We start from the raw sequence: 23,365 nt of genomic DNA on the forward strand, positions 1-23,365 counted from the left end.
TAACAAACATCAGGAATCTTTCTGAATTAACACACATTTCATGCCATTTTTTATTATGCATGTTATCTAATTATCTAGTCTGTCAAAATTCATTGAAGAATATGCTGTATTCTCCTGATTCATTTTGAGTAGACATTATGGGTGGGTTAGTGTGAAAACCTCCTTTGGAGAAAACCCTTCATGATTGTCTGTGTCACTTCCCTCTCTGGCCCCCTGTTCCTGTGCCATTTTGTGTTCTTAGATTCATTCTTCTTTAGGTAATCATAATGGTGCATTGCCTGTGCAATGTGATGATGTCATGTTGCCACATAGCCAATCAAAACTGGGAGGTAATGAAGTTCCTAGAGAGAGGGCAATGCTTAGTCATGTTCATTAATTTTGATGGGTTTGCTCTGAGTGAAACTTAGGTTGGATCTAGACACATCAAAGAAACAATTCAGTTAAATGCTTCATACAGGGAAATCCCATTGTCGAAAAACGGGACTCCACAGCACCATCTGATGTCACAGAGTTATAATGCATATAAAGTGCTTTATCTTTTCCGATGTAGTTGAGTCCTTAGTTGAATACCACCTGTTACCTCTAGCTTCCCAAAAGTAAGGTTCCGTTGGAGCCTTGGGCAGCAATAAAGCAGGCACTTTTCAAGTGTCATCGCATCTGAAAGCACCCAAAACCTCAACTTCTTTCAAGGTAAGCTTAGGGATTTAGAAACAAGCTAGTTTAGCAAACAGAGGCAGCACACACACACAGAGAGAGAGAGAGAGACAGAGAGAGAGAGAGAGAGAGAGCTTGCTTCTTCAGCAATGGAATTTATTCCACAATTTTATTCTTATAAGAAAAAAGGAAGAATTGTGGACTAGAAAAGGCCATCAAGATATCTGTATGCATTTACTTTTAAAAAGCATACTTTAAACGTTGCAAGATTAGAAAGAAGAATGTGACCGGTTCCATACAATGGTGCTCTGAGATGTTAAGGTAATCCAGGACTACAAGCTCTGGGGAACTCTGTGTACACAGTGTGGAGATAAGCTAAAGCCTCTATTGTTTTCAAGAGGAAGAGCTGGACATTTAGCAGCAGAACAAAGCTCAATATGGAAAAATGTAAAAGCTTTATTGTGGGCAAGAAGAATTAAAAAGTTTTGCTGCCATTCTTTAAATAAGTGATTAAACTACAACCCTTGCAAGAAGAATTTGAGAGCTTATAATGGATCACTGGTTAACAGGATACATTTTTTACCAAAAGAGTGTCGTTTTTCTGTGCCTGAGTAGGAGCACTCTTTCCAAAACTTGGAAATTACAGCATTAGTAGTGAAATCTCCCGTGGAATCAAGCAGGCATAGCTGTTCAGGAAAAGTAGCAGGGGAATTTTGGCTTCTTTAATCTCATTTACCATTGGCTGCTTCTTCCCGTGGTAGCAAAGAGCAAATGCCTCTTGCTACAACAGCAAAGCCTGTGGGATGAGGAAAGAAACTCTAGGCTGTGAGCAGCACAGTTGACCCCCACCCCCCACTTATGCAGGGGTTATGTTCTGGCACCCCACACGTGTAAGTGAAAACCGCGTAAGTGGGGAACACCCTCTTAATATCCTTTAAACACCCTTTCTACAGTCCAGATCAAAAATACTGTACCAAAAATATGCACATCAGGAAAGCTCTGGGGCTAGCTGGAGAACGCGCTAGAAATCTGCTGCTGCAGCAGCACTAACCCCGTGTGTCAGCTGTTAGGCGGGGAGGCTGAGCAGCATAATTTTATTATTATTTCCTGGCGCCAGGCATATACAGAGTCACATTCAAGTTGATCGTGAGCAAGTGGAGGGATGCCTGTAAATGGGAACAAAGTTTTCCATAGTCTGTTTCCCACCCTAGCAACCAGCTGGACTTGGCAGGAAAGCAGTGCAGTCCAGCCATTTCCTTTGGGGCAGAGAAGCATCAAGGGCTTTGGCTCATTGCTGTGTGTGGGAGGCCAGGAAGGAGTGTTTCCTGCTTGTCCCAATTGGTTATTGAGCCAGTGTGTTTCATTCCCCTTTTCATGGATGGGATTTGTTTGTTTTGCTTTGATTTATTCCATGTGGCTATGTCTGCTATATAATTTGCTCTTTTAAGACTACTTCAGTAGAATGACCAGGATGGGTGTGGGAAATGGCACCGGAAATCATAAGAATGAGAAGGTGTCTGGGATCTCTATCTTACCTGAGATTGGCGAGGCGAGGCGTAGGGCAGGGCACTAACAAAACTAGAGCAACCCATGAAGTGAAGATGGAAGGTCTTGCATCTCTCTGTCCTTGCTAAGGAAACAGGTCATCACTCATCAGGAATAGCTTAGCACCAAACTAGACATGATGCCATTAGAAAGCTCCTCCATTTAAAAAAAATACTAGATTTTCCCCAGCGCTATTATCAGAGCAGGAATGTGGTGGTGGTGGTATTTGTCATGCGTGCAGCTGGGGAGGGGGTTAAGCTTTACAATAGGTTGCTCAATTAGGGGGTTTTACCCCTCCCCTTTATAGAAAAAATTTCCAGAACTGTCATAGACAGGGGCATAGCAAGGGGGTGCGATGGGAGCGGGCCACCCTGGAGGGGGGTGACACTCGGGGTGCCGCTCGCACGGCAGCCCGTAAGGCTACTGGGTGCCACTGGGGCGCGGCAGCCTTACAGGTTGCGCATGTGCGGCAGTCCGTACGGGCCACCATGCACCAGTGGCACCCTGTACAGATTACACACGCAGGATGCCACACAGGCACCACGCCGGGTACTGCCTGGGCTAGGTATGCCACTGGTCATAGAAACCCATGTGTGTGTTTTTTACCCTCCTCTCCCCATGCACTGCAGTCCTAATGAACTCACCACTAGCGCTGTAACATTTTTAAAGGCCATTTTGACATGATTTCCAATTATGCATCTAGCTTGGCCCTCGAGCTTCACCTTGGTAATGTCAGGGGTACAACATCTTGCCTACCCTTGCCAGTCTCCCTGAGTATATTAGGGTGTGGGGTTACAATGACCCCTCCCCCTTCACATTGGTCTTAGCAAAATGAAAAAATGCTTAGAAAAGCAAAGGCAACACTTATTTCACACACTCTACTGCAGGTATGTCCAAAGTCCAGCCTGGGGGTTTAATCCAGCCTACTGGCCGTTTTAATCCGGCCCCTGTGGCAGTTTATTTCCTGCGGTAAAATTCTAAAAGAAGGTCAACAACTTCAATCCTAAAAAAGATCAACAACTTTGGTCGGCCCTCACGCATGTTCACTTCATCAAATCTGGCCCTCTTTGAAAAAAGTTTGGACACCCCTGCTCTATTGGAAGGTGGGCAAGTAAACTTTGAAAGTCCAGATAGGAAATCTTAAGTTGAACTTCAGGAAAAATTTCTGAACTGTTAACAGCAGGTGAGCAATAGATTAAACTGCTGGAGGACGTAGTGGGAGCTCCTTGGAGATATTTTAAGACAAGCTTCCACATTTTGCGGTGCTTCCGATGCAGGATATCTTTTCCTAGGGAGGTAATAATAATAATTAGTCTCATAGTCCTCGGTATAATACGTGTTTTGTTTTTTATTATAAATTTGTGAATGATATACCTCATGTTTCAAATTTACATGACTTGCAAATACTGAAGTTTGTTCATCAGGTTTCAGACTTCGGGCTTCCACTTTCACGATGGAGCTTTCCCCTCTCTCCTGCCCCTGGCTTGGGAGGGGTTGGTTTGGAAGAAGCCCCAGAACAGCACAGGTGGGATAGGGGCTGGTTCTGTCTGGCAAGCTGATATGCTTGCACAGAAAGAACGTTAGCAATAGCAAGATGTTAAATTCCACCCCTAGGATTTATACTTATTCACCTTGTGTGGTGGATTCTACCTTAGAGACTACATGAAGCATTTGGTTTTAGAAAAGTGACCCAACCGAGGGAACTTCCCCTGACAGCACTGGAAGAAGTGCTCCTGGCATGAAGGAGAAAGCCTCTCTCCCATATGGAGATGCTGCAAAGAGGAAAAAGAGGAGGCTAGGTCACACTCCTGCCACAGAAGGCTTGGATAGTGCATTAGCTTTTTACACATCCATAGAGAAGGAGGCACTTGGAAATTAAGAAAGAAACAGGGAAAGCTCTCAGGGCATCATGGACTCTAAATCTAAATAATGAAATAAGTAAAACCAAAATGGGAGCCATAAAACTGTGGAGAAATGTGGTGTTCTGACCATGGTGAGGAAAACATTAAGACCAAAAAGGTTGCTTATCGTATCTCTGGCAGTGGCAGAGGGAATTCTCTGCTGTGCGACCCCTGGCAGCACCTTCTGCTTCAGCTGGTTCCAGAGATTTCAGGGACTTCCCACCCAAATTTTGAATTGAAAGTGGCCGATCAGGGCTGGTGTAGGAGGCATTGATCTGCAGGCTGGTTGCAGAGCTGGAGCAGCCTGTCTCCACGCAGATCCGCCTCCAGGTCATATATTATGGCTGTGCTACAAGTGGGCAGCGCAGTCGGCAACAGTTGTCCCACCCACCCACCCACCCCGCCCTGTATATCTTTGCATTCTCCGAAGTTATGTGGACAGTGCTTGCACGACCTTGCTGTAGAATTATTTGGTCGCCATATTCAGGGCCAGAGAGGTGTTTTTCTGCAGACAAATTAGGCCTGTCTGGGGTTTTTGCTACCTCATAGCAATTGTCACAACTTTTGGCTCTTTAGTCAAAATTGAAACAAAGGTTCAGGGTATTCCAGTAAAAGGATCCAGGAGGAAAGTTTTGACCAAATGCCCAGATGGGGGCTAACGGGCCATAAAACCCAAAGTTTTATGGTGGGATTATCCCCATTTGATCTGCATCAGCAGGGAACACTTTAAACCAGGATCAGTGCTAATGGAGCAATCAGCCAGCAACCAAGCTAGACTGATTTAGGATACATGCCTGATGCCTCTGTCAAAGCCTACTTACATCTGAAATCAATAAAAGTTGTGGCCATTTCAATCCCAGATTGTTGTCCTGTCATTATTGCTACCTTCACACCCCTGAAATCTGAGCTCACTGTGCCTGGGCCCACAAAGCAACAGAGAACTTTGGTTCAATACATGTCAATGGGGAACTAAAACATGTCATTTGTGTGCATTTTCAAAATAGCCTGAAATAAAGGACAAGCTCCATTATGTGCTTAAAAACAAACAAACCAAGAATTAGAAAGGTCTTGTACATAATGCTTCTGGTTATTCTGAAACTGCATTCCAATGTAATCATTGGGGAGGGTGGGGTGATCATACATAATGCATTCTCCATCAGATTTCTGTTTGTCTTAATCAAGAAACATTAATACCTTGCATTCTTTCTGCATATTCTCAGTATTCCTTCTTGCTTTTAAAACATTTTTTCAACAGGGTTCCTGATTGTGAGGATATTAAGCATATACAGGCGAATGCCCTTCTGCCTTTCACACTAAGAATGTGAAAAGTTAGGCTCTTCCTGCATATCTTTCCTAGTCAAGGCAGGCAAAAGTCTGGATGTTTATTGCAAAAGAGGGGTTTCATTTCATAACTGTCATATTTTAAAGTATATGTATTTTTATTTCAGGTATAACTAATTATTAGATGACTGAGGCAGAAGGAGTAGAACTTTTGCAGAGCAATGAAGGTAGAGAGGATGAAATTCATTCCTACGGGCATATAGTATAATTGCTGGGCCTTCCCTGTTAGCTTGTAAGTAGTAAAAGGGGCCATACATGACAGGACACAGTTGACAAATGCCTAAAGGCTGGCATCCCTTGAAAGAAGAGCTTAGCAGCCCGACTAGAAAGATGGCAAGGAAAACAATCAGCTAAGGGCGGGTGTATTGGCTCAGTTCGAGACTTAAGTCTGTTCCATCTCCATGAGAATTTTTCAGTTGAAATTCTGAAGAAACCTCATGAGGGTGGGAAAAGTTGCAACCAAATGTAAGGTGGTCCAACTATTGCCTCTGCTTTAAGCTTTTAAGCATCTGGCTGCTAACCAGAAGGTTGGTGGTTCGAGCCGACCGAGGGGCAGCTGTGGATTCTTGCATTGCAGGAGTTTGGACAAGATGATCCTTGGGGTTCCTTCCAATTCTACGATTCTGTGATTCTATGAAACAAGCCAAAGGGCTTTCCAAAACCCTGAACACATATAATTTATCATCCAAATTGTTTATGCATTTTGTATTATGAAAGGTTATAAGTTAATCTCATCCAAGACACTTTCCAAGCCCATGTGAATTCCCATACTATATCTTTCATCTCAGCCATCGTAATTCATACATTAAGGTGGGAAACAATTCTCACTGCTGGGAACTGCTCAGGCCTAACACTGTAACCAAAACACCAAACGGAGCTAAGTGTGGGCAGCATTGAGAAAATTTAGTCTAGGTAACATAGTCTTCACATAAGGTATTCAAGGAACCAATGGATACGAGATCAGAACTTTTCCAGATTTTTTCCCCTCTTTTTTTTTAGAAAATGCAGCAAAATGTCAGTAGCTACGTGCCTTTGGCTCTTCCTCTCTCTCAGCTGTCCCCTAACAATTCCCATTCCCCTCAGGCTGCAGCAGAGGAAGAGAGTAAGGCAACTCCACTGCCTCTGCTGAAAGATCAGCTCCTTTTGACTCCTCCCTTAACTGTTTCTATCTCAGCTAGTCCTTATGAGAACTCTGTGCCTTTAAGAACACATCCCCGAATTTGACTTCTCCCGTTCCATCGCCATCCCTTTTCCCTTTTATGTTGTGCCTGCATAAAATCCAATTGACATTTGTTCTAATTCAGCAGTAAACAGCTGGTTTTCCTGGGGAAAGCGGCAGAATGCTTTCGAAACCAAGGTGCTAGGAAATATACAAAACGGTAGCGGAATTTTCTTCTCTGGCAACAGCAGAGTAGTTTATGGAAGTGGTTTCTGGTCCCAAATCAATCAAGTCTGGTTACCCGGACTTGATTGATTTGGGACCAAGGCAAAATAGTTTCAAATAGCTTAGGCTTCATGGAGAATCTACCACTAATACCTGGCAAAGTCCCTTGCCCAGCATCAAAGGTGATCAGGTCACGCTGAGTCTACTTGGGAGAGGGATGTTACAATTTCTTCTTTCAAACATGTTTTGCAACAGATCACTGTGCCACAAAAAATTGTTACAGATTATGGGCTATTATAGCAGGCTATTATAGCGTATAATGGCGTGCTCTGGTCCATGGGGTCACGAAGAGTCGGACACGACTAAACAACAACAAATCTATGACTTAGGGGTCATCCATACTTTTGCCCCACACTTTCTAGACACAGGTCCACACTTTAATGTGCAATTCTGATTTCCCGTGAGTTAGAATTTGCTCCAATTCAGTGGTAAAGAGCAGGGTTTTGTGGGGAAAGCTCCAGGGCCCGCCAAAAAAGCACTCGGACACAGTGCTTTAAAGCGCAGGCTTGTGACTAGAAATGTAGCACAAAAGGAAGTCTGGAGGAGCCCTTACTTATGTAGAACGTAGGGCAACTAGAGCATTTATATGAAGTGGCGTGCATTTCTTTCCATTGTGCTATGACTCAATTATTTTAAGCTACTTTCTTTCAGACAAACCATGCATGTTGACTGCTCCTCATCAAGCTCACTATCGCTTTCATCATTTTGCCATGTTCAGGTTTTTTTCCATAAAATTGCTTTGGAGAGAAAATGAACAGCTCTCTAAAGAAAACCAACACAAAATAACACCATCCCCTATGATAGTGCTCGCTGTAAATCATTGTTGTCAAAGAAACTGTCTTTCAAGTTAAATCAACACTTCCTACTGCTGAGTTCAACAGTTGTGCATTCTTGTAGGCTTTTTATACAATCTTACCTCAGCAGGAAATATATATATTGGCTTGGCACTAAGATCTCCATTTGCCTTATTAAGAACTCTTTAGAATGTAATTTTATCTATATATAGTCACAGCAGAAGAGCCCTTTTGCACTCCTCCATCCTTTAAAAAATGTTTTATTTTTCCATTTCCTCCCTCCAAGGCTAGCATAGTTTTATTCCCTGGCAGGAGGGCATGTTGGATGACTGGAAAGGCGATAGATGCTTTCTGGCCCTGTTCATGTCAGATCTCTGGTTGTAGGGCCAGGACTGCAGAGGTTGCTACAGCAATGGGAAGGGAGAATCAGGCCCTGAGTCTCCCTCTCTGTCCTCCCAAAGGGAGAGCCAATGTTTACTTTGGTTCCCAGGATACCATCCAAGGGGCCATAGGATGCAGGGTTAGTCACTTTGTTCACAACAGCGCAATGTGGCAATACCTTCTCTGCCATAATTTGAAAGATGGTGAGCACGAGACCTTCACCTCCTTGTCCTTTTGTCTCCATTTCATTCAAGCCAGATAATGCTAAAGCAGCATGCAGTGGGGTCCTTAACTTTTCGGATTGTGTTTGCTGCATTCTCATACTTCAGTTAAATACCAGTACTTATGTGTACAGTTTGTGTTGTAATGCAGTTCAATGACAAACACATAATGCACACATGATACATATCACTTGGGTACACTTGATATTTGAAGAACTGAGCCTTCAAACATATAGATATTTGAAATTCAATATAGCTGGTATTTAACATATGTTCCATTAAATGTGGCCTTCAAAAATATGATCTGCATGAAGCTTTCAACTAGCTTCTATTCCCATTACCTGCCTTCTGATGAAATGGTATTTGTGACTGAACAAGTGGCTGAGAGTCTTCACCTACAGCATGAGCAGTTGTCTTATGTTTCTGGCAGAGATATTCTTTTGAGAGTTGTCTCCATGGGTACGTCTTATAACAATCACTGCAAAAGAGGTACACAAATTCAGTACTTGCCAGTGTCTTTAGTTGTTTTGGCAACCCTATCCTGTCAGATAAAAGCAGCTGCCCTGGGAACTTGTTTGAAAAAGCAAGGTAAATATGTCTGCAAAATAAATAATTTACTGATGATCCTTCCCATTACTTGCAAGTTACAGCACTCTGGGCATTTAAACATTTGTAGGAATCAGTTTCATCCTCTCCATCTTCATTGCTCTGCACAAATTCTACTCCTTTTGCCTCAGGCAGTCTTCTTCTATCTTCTTCTCCCCCCCTTTTTTTTTGATACCTGAAATATATATATATTTAAAAACTGACATGAGCTATAGTCCTCAGTGTGTGTGTGTGTGTGTGTGTGTGTGTGTGTGTGTCCATTATGTTTTCTACATGTGAGAACTAGACTTAAAAACTAAAATACAAGGATTTAAGGCTATATTAATGGCTTGTATCCTAATGAGCAGAAGTAAATTCATGCATGGGGAGTTTTCCATTCATTATGATACCTGCTTATGATACCCCCACCCCAGCTTTTTTTTAAAAAAGATCTCCCTGGAAGGTTGGGAGATGGGGAGGGGAGGAGCAACTGGAGTAAGAGGAGATTGCCCAAATCAGGCAGTAGTACATCCTCAAGAAGCAGCTGGTGGAGGAATGCAGGAGGTTGAAGGTCTCCTTGCACAAGTCTCCTACACCTTCGCTACTTAGGATCCAAGCCAAGATGTACATTGGAAACATATTTCACTAGTGATGCTAAGTGGCCAGAAATCCAGACTTGTCTACTACATCCACCTGAAAGACTCTGCAGAGTTTATCTCTGGACACAGAAGTGTTCACAAGATGGCACCCAACTGCTATACTACATGCAGTACAGAGATCTTATTTTCTGGGGCAGTTTAACATATATCAATAATAAGTAACTTCACTCATACCTGCCCTTTAGAATAGGTGTCCCAAGCAGGAGGGTGGCAGGTACTTCTTCTCTGGAACAATAGCAAGCCTCATGGTGGGACAGGCCCTCTCTCTCAGTTGTCCTTTTCACTTGCATCAGGACTGCTATTTGAAAATAAAACACTGCAGATGCTATTCCACATGAGAGACTGTTTTTGAATAATCCAGCCATGTTGTATAGCTATAATTGCTCGTGACAGCATTGTGGCCTTCAGGTTGTTGTTGAATTCTCAATCCCATCAGCCCCAGCCATCATGACCAATGTCCAAGGATGGTGGAAATTGAAGTCCAAAGTTTTCCAAATATGTTCACTGGCATATGTATTTAGGGATCATGGCAGTACCAGAAGTAGACATTGCTGTGCACCTGCCAAAGCTGGGGGTCCAGGGCCAGGTGCTTTCTCTCCTTGTTGGGGTGCTTGCCCCACCTAAGCATTCAAGTAGTGGCATAGAGTGTGGAGACAGAGCAGCATTCTTACCGCACCCTGCACTGCGCTTCACGGCAGTTGTAGAGATTGGACCCAGAATGGGTAGAAGGGATGTTGGTGAGCATAGGTTCCGGCTCCCTGGGGCCCTGGATGCCTGAGCCCCCACAAAATTCCCCAGACATCCACAATTTTTGGCAGCAGGGCCAGGCATGCTGCATGGCATTCATGGCCCCGGGCACCCACAATCGCGGGGCCAAGATGGCACTCCTGTTGGTGAGGAGGAGATAGGCTTACTTGCAGAGGCAGGCCATCTTACCCTAGGGCCTAGGGCCTTCCCAAACCTGGAACCCACACTGACAGATGCTAACACAATTAAACTTGGACCTAAATTTCATTCTCCCTGCTCCATCAAAGCTAGTAAATCTCCCTGATATGTTGGCCTTCCACATACATGAAGATGTTAACATGGTGAGTCCCTATGGGCTTTTTTATTTGTCCCATTTAGTGGTTCTCTAAGTAGCTGTGCTGATTTCAACCACACCAGCATAATAATTAGGAGCTGACTGTTTCTGGCGCAAATGAGAAGCAGCAGCTTTGTACAAGTAAATTCCCATGTGGATTGGTACTGCTCAGTTCCACTTCCAGGCAAGTACAGCATTGCAAGTTGAACTTATGAAATGGGCCTTAGAAGTTGCTGTTATGGAAGCAAGGGCATTTCTTGTCTGAATTAAGCAGTTGAAGGAAGAATCATACTTTAGCCTCACCCTTGTTCCCTTAGAAGTGCAGCATTCAGAAAATCATGGACAGCCAGTGTGGTGTAGTGGTTAAGAGCGGTAGACTCATAATCTGGTGAACCAGGTTCACGTCCCCGCTTCTCCGCATGCAGCTGCTGGGTGACCTTGGGCTAGTCACACTTCTCTGAAGTCTCTCAGCCTCACTCACCTCACAGAGTGTTTGTTGTGGGGGAGGAAGGGAAAGGAGATTGTGAGCCGCTTTGAGACTCCCTAGGGTAGTGATAAAGCGGGATATCAAATCCAAACTCCTCCTCTTCTTCATTGGACTCTTAATGGTTCTAGACTGGGCTGAAGCGAAGTCTGACTCGCTCTGGACTGAATATGGATTTGGTTGGGTAAGTAAAGCAGAGGTCTAAGAGTGTGGAGTCCCCCAGGAAAAAATGTTGGTGATAAAATTATCTTGAAGTTTGAACATTTCTGAAGGGTCCATTTTGTATTCATCAAAAATATTCATATTCACCTATTAACTAGTTTTCACAGAAAATTCCCCACTAGCTCAAGGAGTGTTTTGGTTGCAGTGGGCTCTGTACTGGGGCCTAGAAAAGCTTGACAACTCTCTAGAAATGTTCCTCACAATGCTAGTGTTCATTATAAGAGTACTTTGAAGGCTGTGAATGAAAATAAAAAGTTTACAATAGTAGTGCAGTGCTCACATAGACAAGTAGGCAAGCATTTTAACATGCAAGCAAGCGATAGGTGCCATAATTAAGTAAAAGCACTTGTTTGAAAACTCAGGAAATAGCCTTGGATATTTACTGGCATAACTAGTGCATGGTGATTTTGCTTTAAAAATTTTGAGGACGGGGTTTATAAAACCAAAACATCTATCATTGTGAATAAAACATGTTATGACTAATATGTCAAGCACGTATATCTAATCCATGCAATGTAACGTCATTTGCTTCAAAAGTTGAAATGCTTTCTGTTAACACTTTTTCTGCATATCATCAATTTGCTTTTGAACCATATTCCTCCTATTGTCGCTGTAAGCTTACTTGTTGTTTTTTCTTTCCTTTTCTTCATGCTGTCGTTTAGAGCCCTACAGAGAGACAAGTATGGGAGTAAAGCTAAACATTGCATATCAAATGTAATTTTTTTTAGTTCACTTTTTAATGCATCATATATCAATGATGTAGATATTTAAAACAGTTCATCTCTCACAATGCAGAAATCAAGAATTAAGCCATATTCTATAAATATTGATAGATATTAGATGCTTCTGTTGTGTCTATTTTTTCATTTTGTCTTTCATCCAGTATGTTTTAAGTTTTGTGTAATTGTGTGTGAGAATGAAATTTCTTTTATGTTAAAAACACTTTTTGTCTGCAAAGTCATACTGTTTTCTCATGTTGCTGTGGCATCTTTAATGAGAGCTGAACATTTTCAATGCAAAGCAATTGAAAATTGATTTATTTTCCTTTAAAAACAATATTGCAGCTAATAATTCTTTCTTCTTAGCAGAAGAAAGAAGGAACAATGTCTTAATGCAGAGCTGTGACCACTCTCGAGATTTTGCAACTACCTCTTGTTTTGCCCCTCAGATACTGTCGGTGATGGATAGATTTATACTGTGAAAATAAATGGCTCCATTCTTCATCTGTGATGGTTGTTCTATTTTTACCCATGAGTTTTTCTCTCTCTCTGTCTGAAACACAGATTTGATGTACATCTGGTAAATTCAAAATTAAAATGACCTTTTGGAGAAATTTCAATTCAGAGAAATGCCAAACTGCAATCCTAAGCACACATCCTGGCAGTTCTGCCTCACAGATGCAGACTGAATTCAGTATTTTCAGAAGGTACACTAACAGTGTATAAAAGGTTTTTCTTGCTGATATGGATGGCCAACATTTTGCCAACAAATTGCTTTTCTAATCCGGCAATGTTGGTTCAGCCTTGTCTGCTGTCTCTGGCAACAGCAGCTGAACTAACAGGAAGAGCAATGTGAAAGCATTAATCCTGTCTCATGTTTTGTGTGTGTCAAAAGGATTACAATATTAATTAAGGAAGCCCAGGTGGATCACCAGCATCTGATGTCTGACTTATTGTCTCCCATAGAGCATCTCACCCATATGGCTCCAGTGCAATTGCTCTTTCGACACTTCCAACCCGACTGTCTCTTAAATTGTGCAGGCTGCCTCAGTCTAATGCCTTGAACAGGACCAATTGAAGTTTACAAAGCAGTGGGCTAGCTTTTTTAGCTTCAAATAACACTTCCTCATGCTTAAATGTTAATAAAGGAAAAGAAGGAAGGGAGGATCTTGCATGTGCACAGCTGTAGGGCATGGTGTAAGTCCTGATTGCGGGGTGTTGCATCCTTAAGGAGGAAGCTTTTGTAGGCTATTTAGCTTACTTCGTGCTCGGTTGAAAAGTCCCAGGTTGCAGCAGAACATGCTGGAGCAAAGAAACAACAGCCCATCTCCCTTTGAAAAAATACAAACACCAGCATCTATACCCATCTCTCCCAAGCACTAATTGGAACTCATGGGTAAGGCAAAAGAGAAGTAATAAAGAAAAGGGGCAATGGTAGCCTTTATATCGCCAAAGCTGGGTGGAAGAGATTCCTTCTTTCCCCTGGGGCCTCTTGCCACATTGACAGCCATGTGCTGCAGCATGAAATTGTAAGCAGAAAGCTGCCATTGGAATGTGCCTTAAGAGCATTTTCCACACATGAGGCTTAAAGCAGTTATTGCAACCCAGTCTGGTTTGTAAAACACTTCAAAGGCTCTACTCTCCTCCAGTTGCTCATTCACCTTAACACCCACCTGAATAGCAAAGCTTAAAGGCAGATTGACAAAGGAAAATACTCAGATTCCCTGAGCTCCTACAACTTCACACCAAGAGGACAGTTTGAGATTTGGATTCCCCCCCACACACACACACACAGAATTAGCTCCCTGAGTTGCTTGTAGAAGAACTTCCCTCAAACTATTTCGGTACTCTGGGTGGGTGGGAATCAGGCCCAGTTTTCATTACAGTCCTTAATAAAAGTATGAAAAATGTATAATTGTACCAATACATGATATGTATTAGAAATATGTACAACTAACCTTACCAACGAAGGTTTCTTATTCCTAGGCAGTGTATATGCCTAATTTATTGCATGTAGATTCTGATGAAGCCTTGGAACATCTTTATTATACAGGCCTACCAGTGGTGAAACAAGCACCAAAAAGAATATATTAAATGCAAAACCCAACAGAAGTCAGTGTTAAATCTTTCAAAATAAGAAATTAAACCATCACAATTTTATTGTGTTGTTTCAAGAAGTTGCAGCAAAAATAAAATGACACATTCACAAATGCAGCTATTAAACACAATTCTATATATAGCAGTCACAACCAGTCTAAACTGACTAACAGGGTTGATCCTGTCCATGTTTATTACGACATTAGACTTGCTGAATCAATGGGACTTTATCTCAGGTAAGTAATTACAGTATAGGATTGTAGCCTTAATATGTATGCATAGGAAGTCTTTTAGGGTCAGGCCCTTTCAAGGCAGCTTTCAATATATCATTCACAATTGATTATGAAGTTTGGTTATGCAACCTCATTAATTCCAGGCCATTTTAAGAATTAATATTGTAACGTGCATGCTGAATTTAAAAAACAACGACCCCGCCTTGCATAACAGATATTCAGTTTCATTCAATTTATTTACTATATGCCACTTTTCCATGGTGGATTATGCCCAAAGCAGCTTATAATAAACATAAAAATGCAGCACCACAAAACTGAAAAAGAATTCATTACAAAATATATCAAATTCAACAAGCTGTTTTCAGTATTACAATGAAATGATAGTTGCAGTTAATATCTATCAAACAGAAACTTCAAGATTAGAATTAACTTGGGGAGTGGAATAGCAAGGTCTACTAATGCCAGCCTTGTTGCATTACAAGAGGCCCCAACAGTCCTGTTTTTATAATCTTGAGATGTCAGGGACTTGTTGATTTGCATGCAGCATAATCCCAGGCACAGTTATTTAAAAAGAAAAATAAAGAAATCCCACTGAGTTAAATGGGACCTGCTTTCTTCTAACTACACTAAGGATTGCAACCACACAGCTCGACCCTGGGCCTCTTTACTTGGAAATACCTCCCACTTTCTAATTGGCTACAGTCCTAGACACACTTGCAAAAATGACCCATTGAAAATAGTGGGGATTACTTCTGAATAAACAGGCAACTGTGTGACACATCATTTTGTTTGGACTAGTTATGATTGCTATGAATCTGAATTGTGGCAATAGTTGCTGCTGGGAAGGATTTTAAAAAATAATAACAATAGCAATACTACTTTTTAGGGCCAAGGTAGCTGAAATGCCAAGAGATTCATGACCAGATCTCTCACAGGTATTGTATTTTAAGACTGGGGAGGTGGCCATGGGAGCAGGCTTCTTTAAACCTTACTCTGGGCTGTGTTCTCAAATTCATTACCCTCCTCCAGGGAAAACTATAGTATATAGGTCAACTAGCAGCTCTGTGAGTGGTTTAACACAGGAAATGTGTGTGGAAGAAATGATTTAAAATCACTCCCCACCTGCATGTGGCTGCTTTAGGGAGAAAGGGTTGGGTATAATTTCAGGAAATAAATAAGTCAAAAGCAGTAAGAGATCTTATCGGGTTCCCTGGTGCCTTGTCAACCTTCACTCTTAAAGCAATACAATAAACTTGTGATGCAATTGTATATCTTAAATCTTCTTTGATTTAACTCAGAACAGCAATAACAATAACAAGCAATTAGATAGCAGTCATCTTGCAACACATTAGTTCTGCCACAGCTTGCAGATATTTTTCAGGGGTATAAAAGTTTCCATTCAGAATAATTTATTATATGCAGAAACAAACGAACTAGAGACAAAGTTAAATCGGTAATTGATAGAAACCTAGGAAGCTGGAATACAAGTCAGGCCATTGGCCTGTCTACAATACTATCTACACTGACCAACAGCAGCTCTGCAGAATTTCAGACTGGGGTATGTCCCAGCTGTATCTGGAGGGGCCGGAGAGCTGAGAGCTTCACCAGGAAAGCAGATGCTCTAGCACTGAGCTGCAACCATTCCCCACCTGGGCAACTCAGTTAACCCCAGTATGGTTGCTGAGCATGAGAAACTGAATTTTATCCTGGTGATTTGTATTTTATGTTTGCACCCTCCCTCCAAAATGCACTTTCTCAGGCTCTACATTTCTGTACTAAATCCAAACTGTTTTCCTTGACCCCAAACCCAGCAAGTTATGTATTCCTTTTTCTTTCCCTTTCCTCTTTCTTTCTTTCTCTCCCTCTCTCTCCTTTTTGCACGGTTATTGTATGATGTAGCAAAATAGTATAGCATTGCTCCTTAGGTCGCTAGGCATTTAGAGCAAGACCCACATGCATATATACCTTTTGGTACAAGTCAACCTTTCTTGTGTGATATTTTTCAGAGGGGCTTCTGAACAATGCCAGGGATACAAGTGTCATGGATACTCTACCACTGAATGGTAACCACGGCAATAGCTACAGCATTGCCAGCAGCGAGTACCTGAGCAACTGTGTGCAAATAATTGACCGTAGCTATAACCACAGTGAGACTGCCTTAGAGAAGAAGATCCTGAAAGAACTCACTTCCAATTATATACCTTCCTACCTGAACAACCATGAGTGCTCTAACGAACAGAACAGGAATCTGGTGAACAAATTCGTCAACAACCTAGGCAGCGGGAGTGGGGACGATGCCATCGTTCTCAATGACGCCACCTCCTTCAACCAAGAAGAGGCCCTGGGTTTGGAACTCATCCACGAGGAATCAGATGCGCCATTGTTACCCCCAAGGGTTTACTCTGCAGAGAACCACCAGCCTCACCATTACAGCAGGCGACGGATTCCGCAAGACAACAGTGAGAGTTTTTTCCCTTTGCTAACCAATGAGCACACAGAAGATCTCCAGTCCCCCAAAAGGGACTCTCTTTATACTAGTATGCCTGCTCTGGCCGGCATGCCTGCCGCAGAAAGCATCACCACCAGCACTCAGACCGACCTCCCGCCAGCCAAAAGTGGTGATGCTGATGACGTGTACTACAAGAGCATGCCAAACCTGGGCTCCAGAAACCATGTCCAGCAGCTACACACTTATTACCAGTTGGGGCGAGGCAGCAGTGATGGATTTATAGTCCCACCAAACAAGGATGGGACCCCGTCAGAAGAAACCTCCAAAGGACCAGCTCACTTGGTCACTAGTCTATAGAACATTAAGCAAACATTTTAACAAAACAAATGCCCCCCCCCGGTCCCACACCTGGATTACTGTTTGGAGTTAAATCAAAGCGGTGGTAATATTGTGTGTCCTCCTACTTCATGCTGTTCTAAACAACAAACAATTCTCATACCTTTTTAATGGAATTTGTAGGCCCACCCAGGAAGAATGCTAACTGCTGTGATTCTCTCACCCCACCCCACCCCGGCCCCTGTTGCCCCACCTAAGAAAGACTTCAGTATGCTAATTAAAGGGATGCACCAGGAAATGGTCCACTGTGTGGCCTTCTCAAATTATACTGTGTTTGTTTAAGCATCTTTGGGTGCTCTCTTTCTCTTATTACCAAGGACCTGATTTACAAAAGGCCATTTGAAACAACTAGCAATGATGCATCTAGATTGGAGTGCTGCACAAAACAGAAGCAAAAATAGCGAAACTGTTTATTCTGAATCTGTATCACATAATAGTTTTTTGGTCTCTCACCACTTGATTTAACCGCAGCTCACTTAGCTGTGGAGCAAACAAAACCTAATGAAATAGAAAGGGAGTCTGTAATTGTATGCTACACGGCATATTTTTATGTTTTGCTGTATTAACTGATGATAATTCTAATGGCAGAAAAAAATGGAACAATTCCTATGTAATGTACAGATACTAGCATTGCACATATAGTCTGCTTTTTGTTCCGCCAGAACTTGCGTCCCTGTTAATGTAGTGGAAAAACAAAACAAACTTTTTTCTGTTGTGCTGGTCTTGCAAGTTTGTCTACCAGTAGGAGCAAGATTTTTCATATATCCTTTTTTGGCCATTTTTCCATTAAAAAGAATTCACTGGGTAAAATAAAGTAATTCACTTTATAAAGATCTTTTTATCTCTCAGTTCAGTCACACGCACACTTCAGTAGTCTGAGATATATGAATATATATATAAATATTATATATATTTTCCGACACACTTTATTTCATTATTCAGTCTATAAATTTGCCAATAAGACCTTTCTCAAATTGGAAAACTGGATGAACCTTTATGTTTACAGTGCACAATCGCTTGAGATGCTGCATTTGTGGCAACAGACCTTCAGAGGGAGTCCTTCCTAGGAGTCTGGATATTATTAGAGAAATAATGGGGCTTCTGCATGTGAGCGCAATACCTCTGCAGGAGTCAAAGTCTAGTCCCCAAACTAGGAACTTGTACTGCAGTGGTGAAAAGCAAAAAATAAAAAAGACTGATTCATAGAAACTATTTAAAAAAGAAAATATAAAACCCTATTTTTAAGTGGTTTTAAATAAAAACCCTTCCTAACAGGAAATGTATTTATTTGACAAGATTTAAAGTAATGTAGGCCTTCCCAGGGGGTAAATTAGCAGCACAGATTCTACTTTTTTTTATTTATGATGCATTTTGTATGGTCGCCAAGTTGAATGACCTCATTACTAATATTTGTTGTAATAGTGAAATTTGTTTGCCAACCAATAAACAACTGATTACGATTTAGAAGGCACTGTATATATGTCCTGTACAATCAGTCTCTCCTAATTTATCTCCCTCTTTCCATCTTCAGCAAAAGGAGTTCAGCTCTTTTGGAGCTGAAGGTAGCTATGCAAATAAAAGGATTATTCAGCACAGAATTATGCAGAGAGGATCTGGGGGAAAATTAAGCCAAAATTCTAGAATGATGAGGCAGGCATGGGAAATATCTTGTTTTATACTGGAGGCTTCTGTTATTGTTTGCTTTTGCAGTAGCATTTCATATTAAGAGGACTTCAGACTATATTTTTCATCATACTTTTTTATACGTGGTCCATCCTGTGTGTAGCTTTTGATGATATCAATAACGATATCAATAACGATGTGGGACAAACTAGACGTGGCATCCTTTTCATAAATGCAATTAACTTGCCTTTAATTACATATATGTATCTAAACAGCAACCAAGGGTGATTCTAAGCAGCCTCAGGAGTGTATATTGTGGGAGAAATTAACTTTGAGTGGGTTCACATTACTGTGAAGTTATTTTCCCACAGCACTTTCTTTCTTTCTTAGCTGTTCACATGAGCTCGGCTTCATTTCATTTCTGTTTGTGTTCACACCAGGGAATGTGGACTGAGTGGGGATGTCTTTATCCTGGGCAAAAGTGTTCACACCTTGGCTAGAGACCACTTGGTGTGAAGCTGGTTTGAGAAACAGCACATCAAACAGTAGTAGCTTGTAACAAAGAACAGGGCACACATGCATTTTGGATAACAGTCCTGTGAGCATGGGTTAAAAGCCCAGCAACGGAAACTCAGTTTACACTGCTAAACGGGAGTGTGTGAACACAGCCTCCCTGTTTATGCCAGGAGCCCCCCCCCCCAAAAAAAAATTCCTCTCTGAAACAGCTGTTTGCATTTCAAGGGGAGCTCTCAGTGGCTCCTGTTAAAATGCAGGCAGACAGACACATCAGAGAGGAAATTTCTGTCAGGATGGTGATACGGGGGGGGGGGGGAGAGTTAAACTCCCCATTCCCCACCCATGGTTGCTGAGGCTCCCCCTTGGCTGTTTTGTACAGCAAAAAGTGCACATTGATTGCATTCTTGACACTTCTAGCTTGATCCTGTATTGTGTCAAAGAGAAAAGGAAACTCCTGCGAAGCCTCTCCAAGATCCTTTGTGTTTTTATGTTTTAGTGCTTGGCATTTGTTAATTGTGTTATCTGGAAAGGAGGCATTAGTCTCAATTGCTTGAGCGCTGGAAAAAGGCCCTCTACATTTCAGGAGGAGATGAAATAGCAGTGCTGAGTTGTATCCTCTGGAGAGATGTTGACAGAACCCCTCTGGCATTCCACTCCCCAACCTAAGTGCTCTTTTGTTGATACTTGCTTGCAGGATTTTGCAAAATAAATAAAAAAAATCCACCCAGTTGTACTTGAAGTTTATTTATTGAGAGAGAGGAATTAAATGACTGTTCCAGTGGGCTAAGTAGGGAAACGTTTAGAATAAATCCACAAACTGAAACAAGTGGTTTAGGAGATGATTTCTGGTTAATATAAAAGGCCACCTTTTGTGACAACAGTGTGCAAATGCTTCTAGGAACATCTCAGAATTCAGTGAACAATTAAGTGAACTCTCATGAGAACAGAAAAGACGCTTATGTTTTTCCATATCCATTTCTTTAGCCCTGTGCAGATGGTCGTCATGGCATGAAGAGGAGTGGGGCTGCACTTGTGGGCCCATCTCCAACCTCACATGGTGCAAAGAAGCCCACTAGAACATGGAGAGTTGGGGAGCATAGCCACCTGCACCTCCTACTCTCTAGCCCCTGCCTCTTTGATTGTCATTTGCACAGGGCTATTATTTTACTGCTGTTTTATTATCTCAGTGTGTCATTAGAGGAGGTGCCCAAACTACAGGGAGATGTCCCTGCATGTTGCCTCGTATGTCTAAGAAGCCTTTATCCAGGTTTCCTGGCAAACATGAGCCCTTCATGCATTCCCTTTGCTCTAGCATGGAAAGTCCCTATGCATGCACAACTGTACACATTTTGGGACCTGTTTTAGGCATTTAGCAGAATGGAGCCTCTGCACTTACCCACACAGGGCCTGATTAAGACCTTTAGAGGTCCTAAGCATTTAAAAGATTTTAGTGTCTATGGGGACACTAATATAATCTAATTCAATAATACCTAATTCAAAATATAAACAATAAAACTGTAAAATAAAATTTTATTTTTTGAAATGCAACAAAACCTACGGTAAGATGGGAAATGATGTTTATTTTTGTATACTTCCACTTTATTTATATTTGAAAAATTTTCTCCCACTTTTTCTAATTACAAAGCCTTTGATCAGCTCATTCAAACTAATCTTACATAACACATCTGCTTCTATACTTAGCAAAGATAAGGCATCCAGCCTGCCTTGATGCATAGTTGTTCTGTTAGGATTTTTAATATACTTCAACTGAGAAAATGAACATCCAGCTGAGCAATTTGTGACCATTAAAGTAAAAAATGTGGCAATGGAGAATTTCTGTGGTGCCCCCCCTTCCCTTGATGCCCTAAGCACATGCCTTTTTTTTTTAATGCTTAGCGGTTAATTCAGCCCTGTACCTGAACACCACACGTTCAGTGGGACTGCATGAAAAAGCTATGATCCACTGAAGCAGTAGTTACGAACTGACTGGTACTGTGTTCCTGTAACAAGAAGGTTCTGACTACATAGTTATTTCAGATAAAGAAGCTCCCATGAGATGGCTGCAGTTGCCAACTGCAAATATGGCTTAGTGTAGAGTGGCAGATACTTATGCTAAACTCTAGGACTCCAAGCAGAATCCAAGCCCCCTTGATTCTTCAATGCTGTCTGTTTCTTATCTCCCAGGCCATAAAGACAAACAGCCTTTGCTTGAGGACTAAAATCATGATGTTTCAAAATCATTGTTTTAAACTGCTGTGAAATTCTTTGCAGATTCATAAAATAGACACTTATCCACACCACACCCACATTGCTTTATGATACTTGATAGCCAGATGTTAGAAGCATGAATTAAGGACATTGTACTGAACATGACAGAGAACTTGCTGGAAACTTGGCCAACTGATAGTAAGTTCTTGGTCCTGCAACAAAATGAGCTACACTGCAGGGCTGTCGAAAGGCACTGCCTCCCTGCAACAGTCCCTTCCAACTTGCAATTTTTATTTTACTATTCATTATCTTCCATTTATATCGTGCCTACTTTCCTTCATGGAACACAAGGGGCATTGCATGTGGTTGTCAGGCACTGACCAGACCTAGACATGCTTAGCTTGAGAATGTTGGTGTCCTCACCATGGAAGAATAAAAAACTCCATCCCCAGAGCCAGTTTACAAATAGCCATGAAGTTACATACCCAGAAAATAAGATTGTTCTTTCTATGCTGCTTTTATCATTAGAGCCAAGTTTGCATGTAACTCTAAGCCAAATCATGGCTTAATGAGAATACTGTATGTGTGTGGGTTCCCAGAAGGAAGGCCATGTTTCCATCTGCTTCTGTGAGCTAGGATGGTTTAGCTTACTGTGTCTTTTCAAACCCGGATTTGTGCTTTGTCCCGCATCAGACAAAGTGCAAGCTGTAATCAAGGTTTATTCTTTGGAAAGGAATGCCCTGAAATCAGAAATCTGCAGACCTAGGAAGAATGCACTGCAAAGAACCATCCTGCCACCTTCAGAGAGAGAGAGAGAGAGAGAGAGAGAGAGAGAGAGAGAGAGAGAGAGAGAGAGAGAGAGAGAGAGAGAGAGAAGGCAGAGCCGATCAGCAACAGAAGTACACAGTCATTAGCCTCTGGAAAGAAACAGGATGAGACCTAGAAGCAAGATAGAGTAGCATGGTGACCAAGACCCACCTGCATGCCTACCCACTGACTAACATGTGCTACAACATGCTGGCTTGTCTGCTTAGTTCAGCCAGTGCTCTCAGGATGGTGGTGTGAGTGCAAATCCAGCACAGCTAAGCAGCAGCTCCCTAGCTCTTCGGCCTTTTCTGTCATGGCACCCAGGCCCTGCAACTCCCTGCTTTTAAATATGTGCCTTGCACAAACTCTCAGTGTGGTTAGAAGGCGTGCTGAGGTGCATTTTTTAAAACCAAGCTTCCGGGAATTCCTATTCATTGTTTACCCTTCTTTTAATACAGTAATGTTATATTATGTGTGCTTTTAAAGACTTGGATTCGTTTTGAGTCTGTTTATTTATTACACTGGTTTCCCCCTGCCCACCCTTGGACCTATTGGTGATGAGTGGGCAATAAATACATTTAAATAACCAAAGAGGTCAGGTCCCAGACTGCCCAGAGGCCTGTAGGCTTAGCTACCGAGAATATTGTGCAGCTGATCTTAGAGTTGGTACTTAGGGGAAGGGGACGGGAAGCAGAATGAGATGGTAATATATATACAGTATTTATATCCCGTCCATCTGGCTGGGTATCCCCAGCCACTCTGGGCAGCTCCCAACAGAATATTAAAAGCACAATAAAACATCAAACATTAAAAAACTTCCCTAAACAGGGCTGCTTTCAGATGTCTTCTAGAAGTCAGATAGTTGTTTATTTCCTTGGCATCTGGTGGGAGGGTGTTCCACAGGGCGGGCGCCACAACCGAGAAGGCCCTCTGCCTGGTTCCCTGTAACCTCACTTCTTGCAGGGAGGGAACCGCCAGAAGGCCCTTGGTGCTGAATCTCAGTGT

General features: G+C 42.1%; 1 protein-coding gene across 8 annotated transcripts in view; it reads left to right on the forward strand.

Annotated features, from left to right (window-relative positions):
- Positions 1-23,365, forward strand: part of ADGRL3 (adhesion G protein-coupled receptor L3) — a 504,270-nt gene that overhangs the window by 461,456 nt on the left and 19,449 nt on the right. For 2 of the 8 annotated variants that reach the window (XM_035097281.2, XM_060268955.1), the window contains exon 23: positions 16,368-21,155. The exons of 3 other annotated variants lie outside the window; for them this stretch is intronic. In XM_035097281.2, the coding sequence (XP_034953172.2) occupies positions 16,368-17,167 (800 nt within the window). In that variant the 3' untranslated portion in view covers positions 17,168-21,155. Of the gene's footprint in view, positions 1-16,367; positions 21,158-23,365 lie in introns of those variants that run through there. 3 more of the 8 variants (XM_060268964.1, XM_060268956.1, XM_060268960.1) reach the window with 3 other exon arrangements.

The sequence above is a fragment of the Zootoca vivipara genome, chromosome 16, assembly GCF_963506605.1.
Source record: "Zootoca vivipara chromosome 16, rZooViv1.1, whole genome shotgun sequence".
NCBI classification, from domain to species: domain Eukaryota; kingdom Metazoa; phylum Chordata; class Lepidosauria; order Squamata; family Lacertidae; genus Zootoca; species Zootoca vivipara.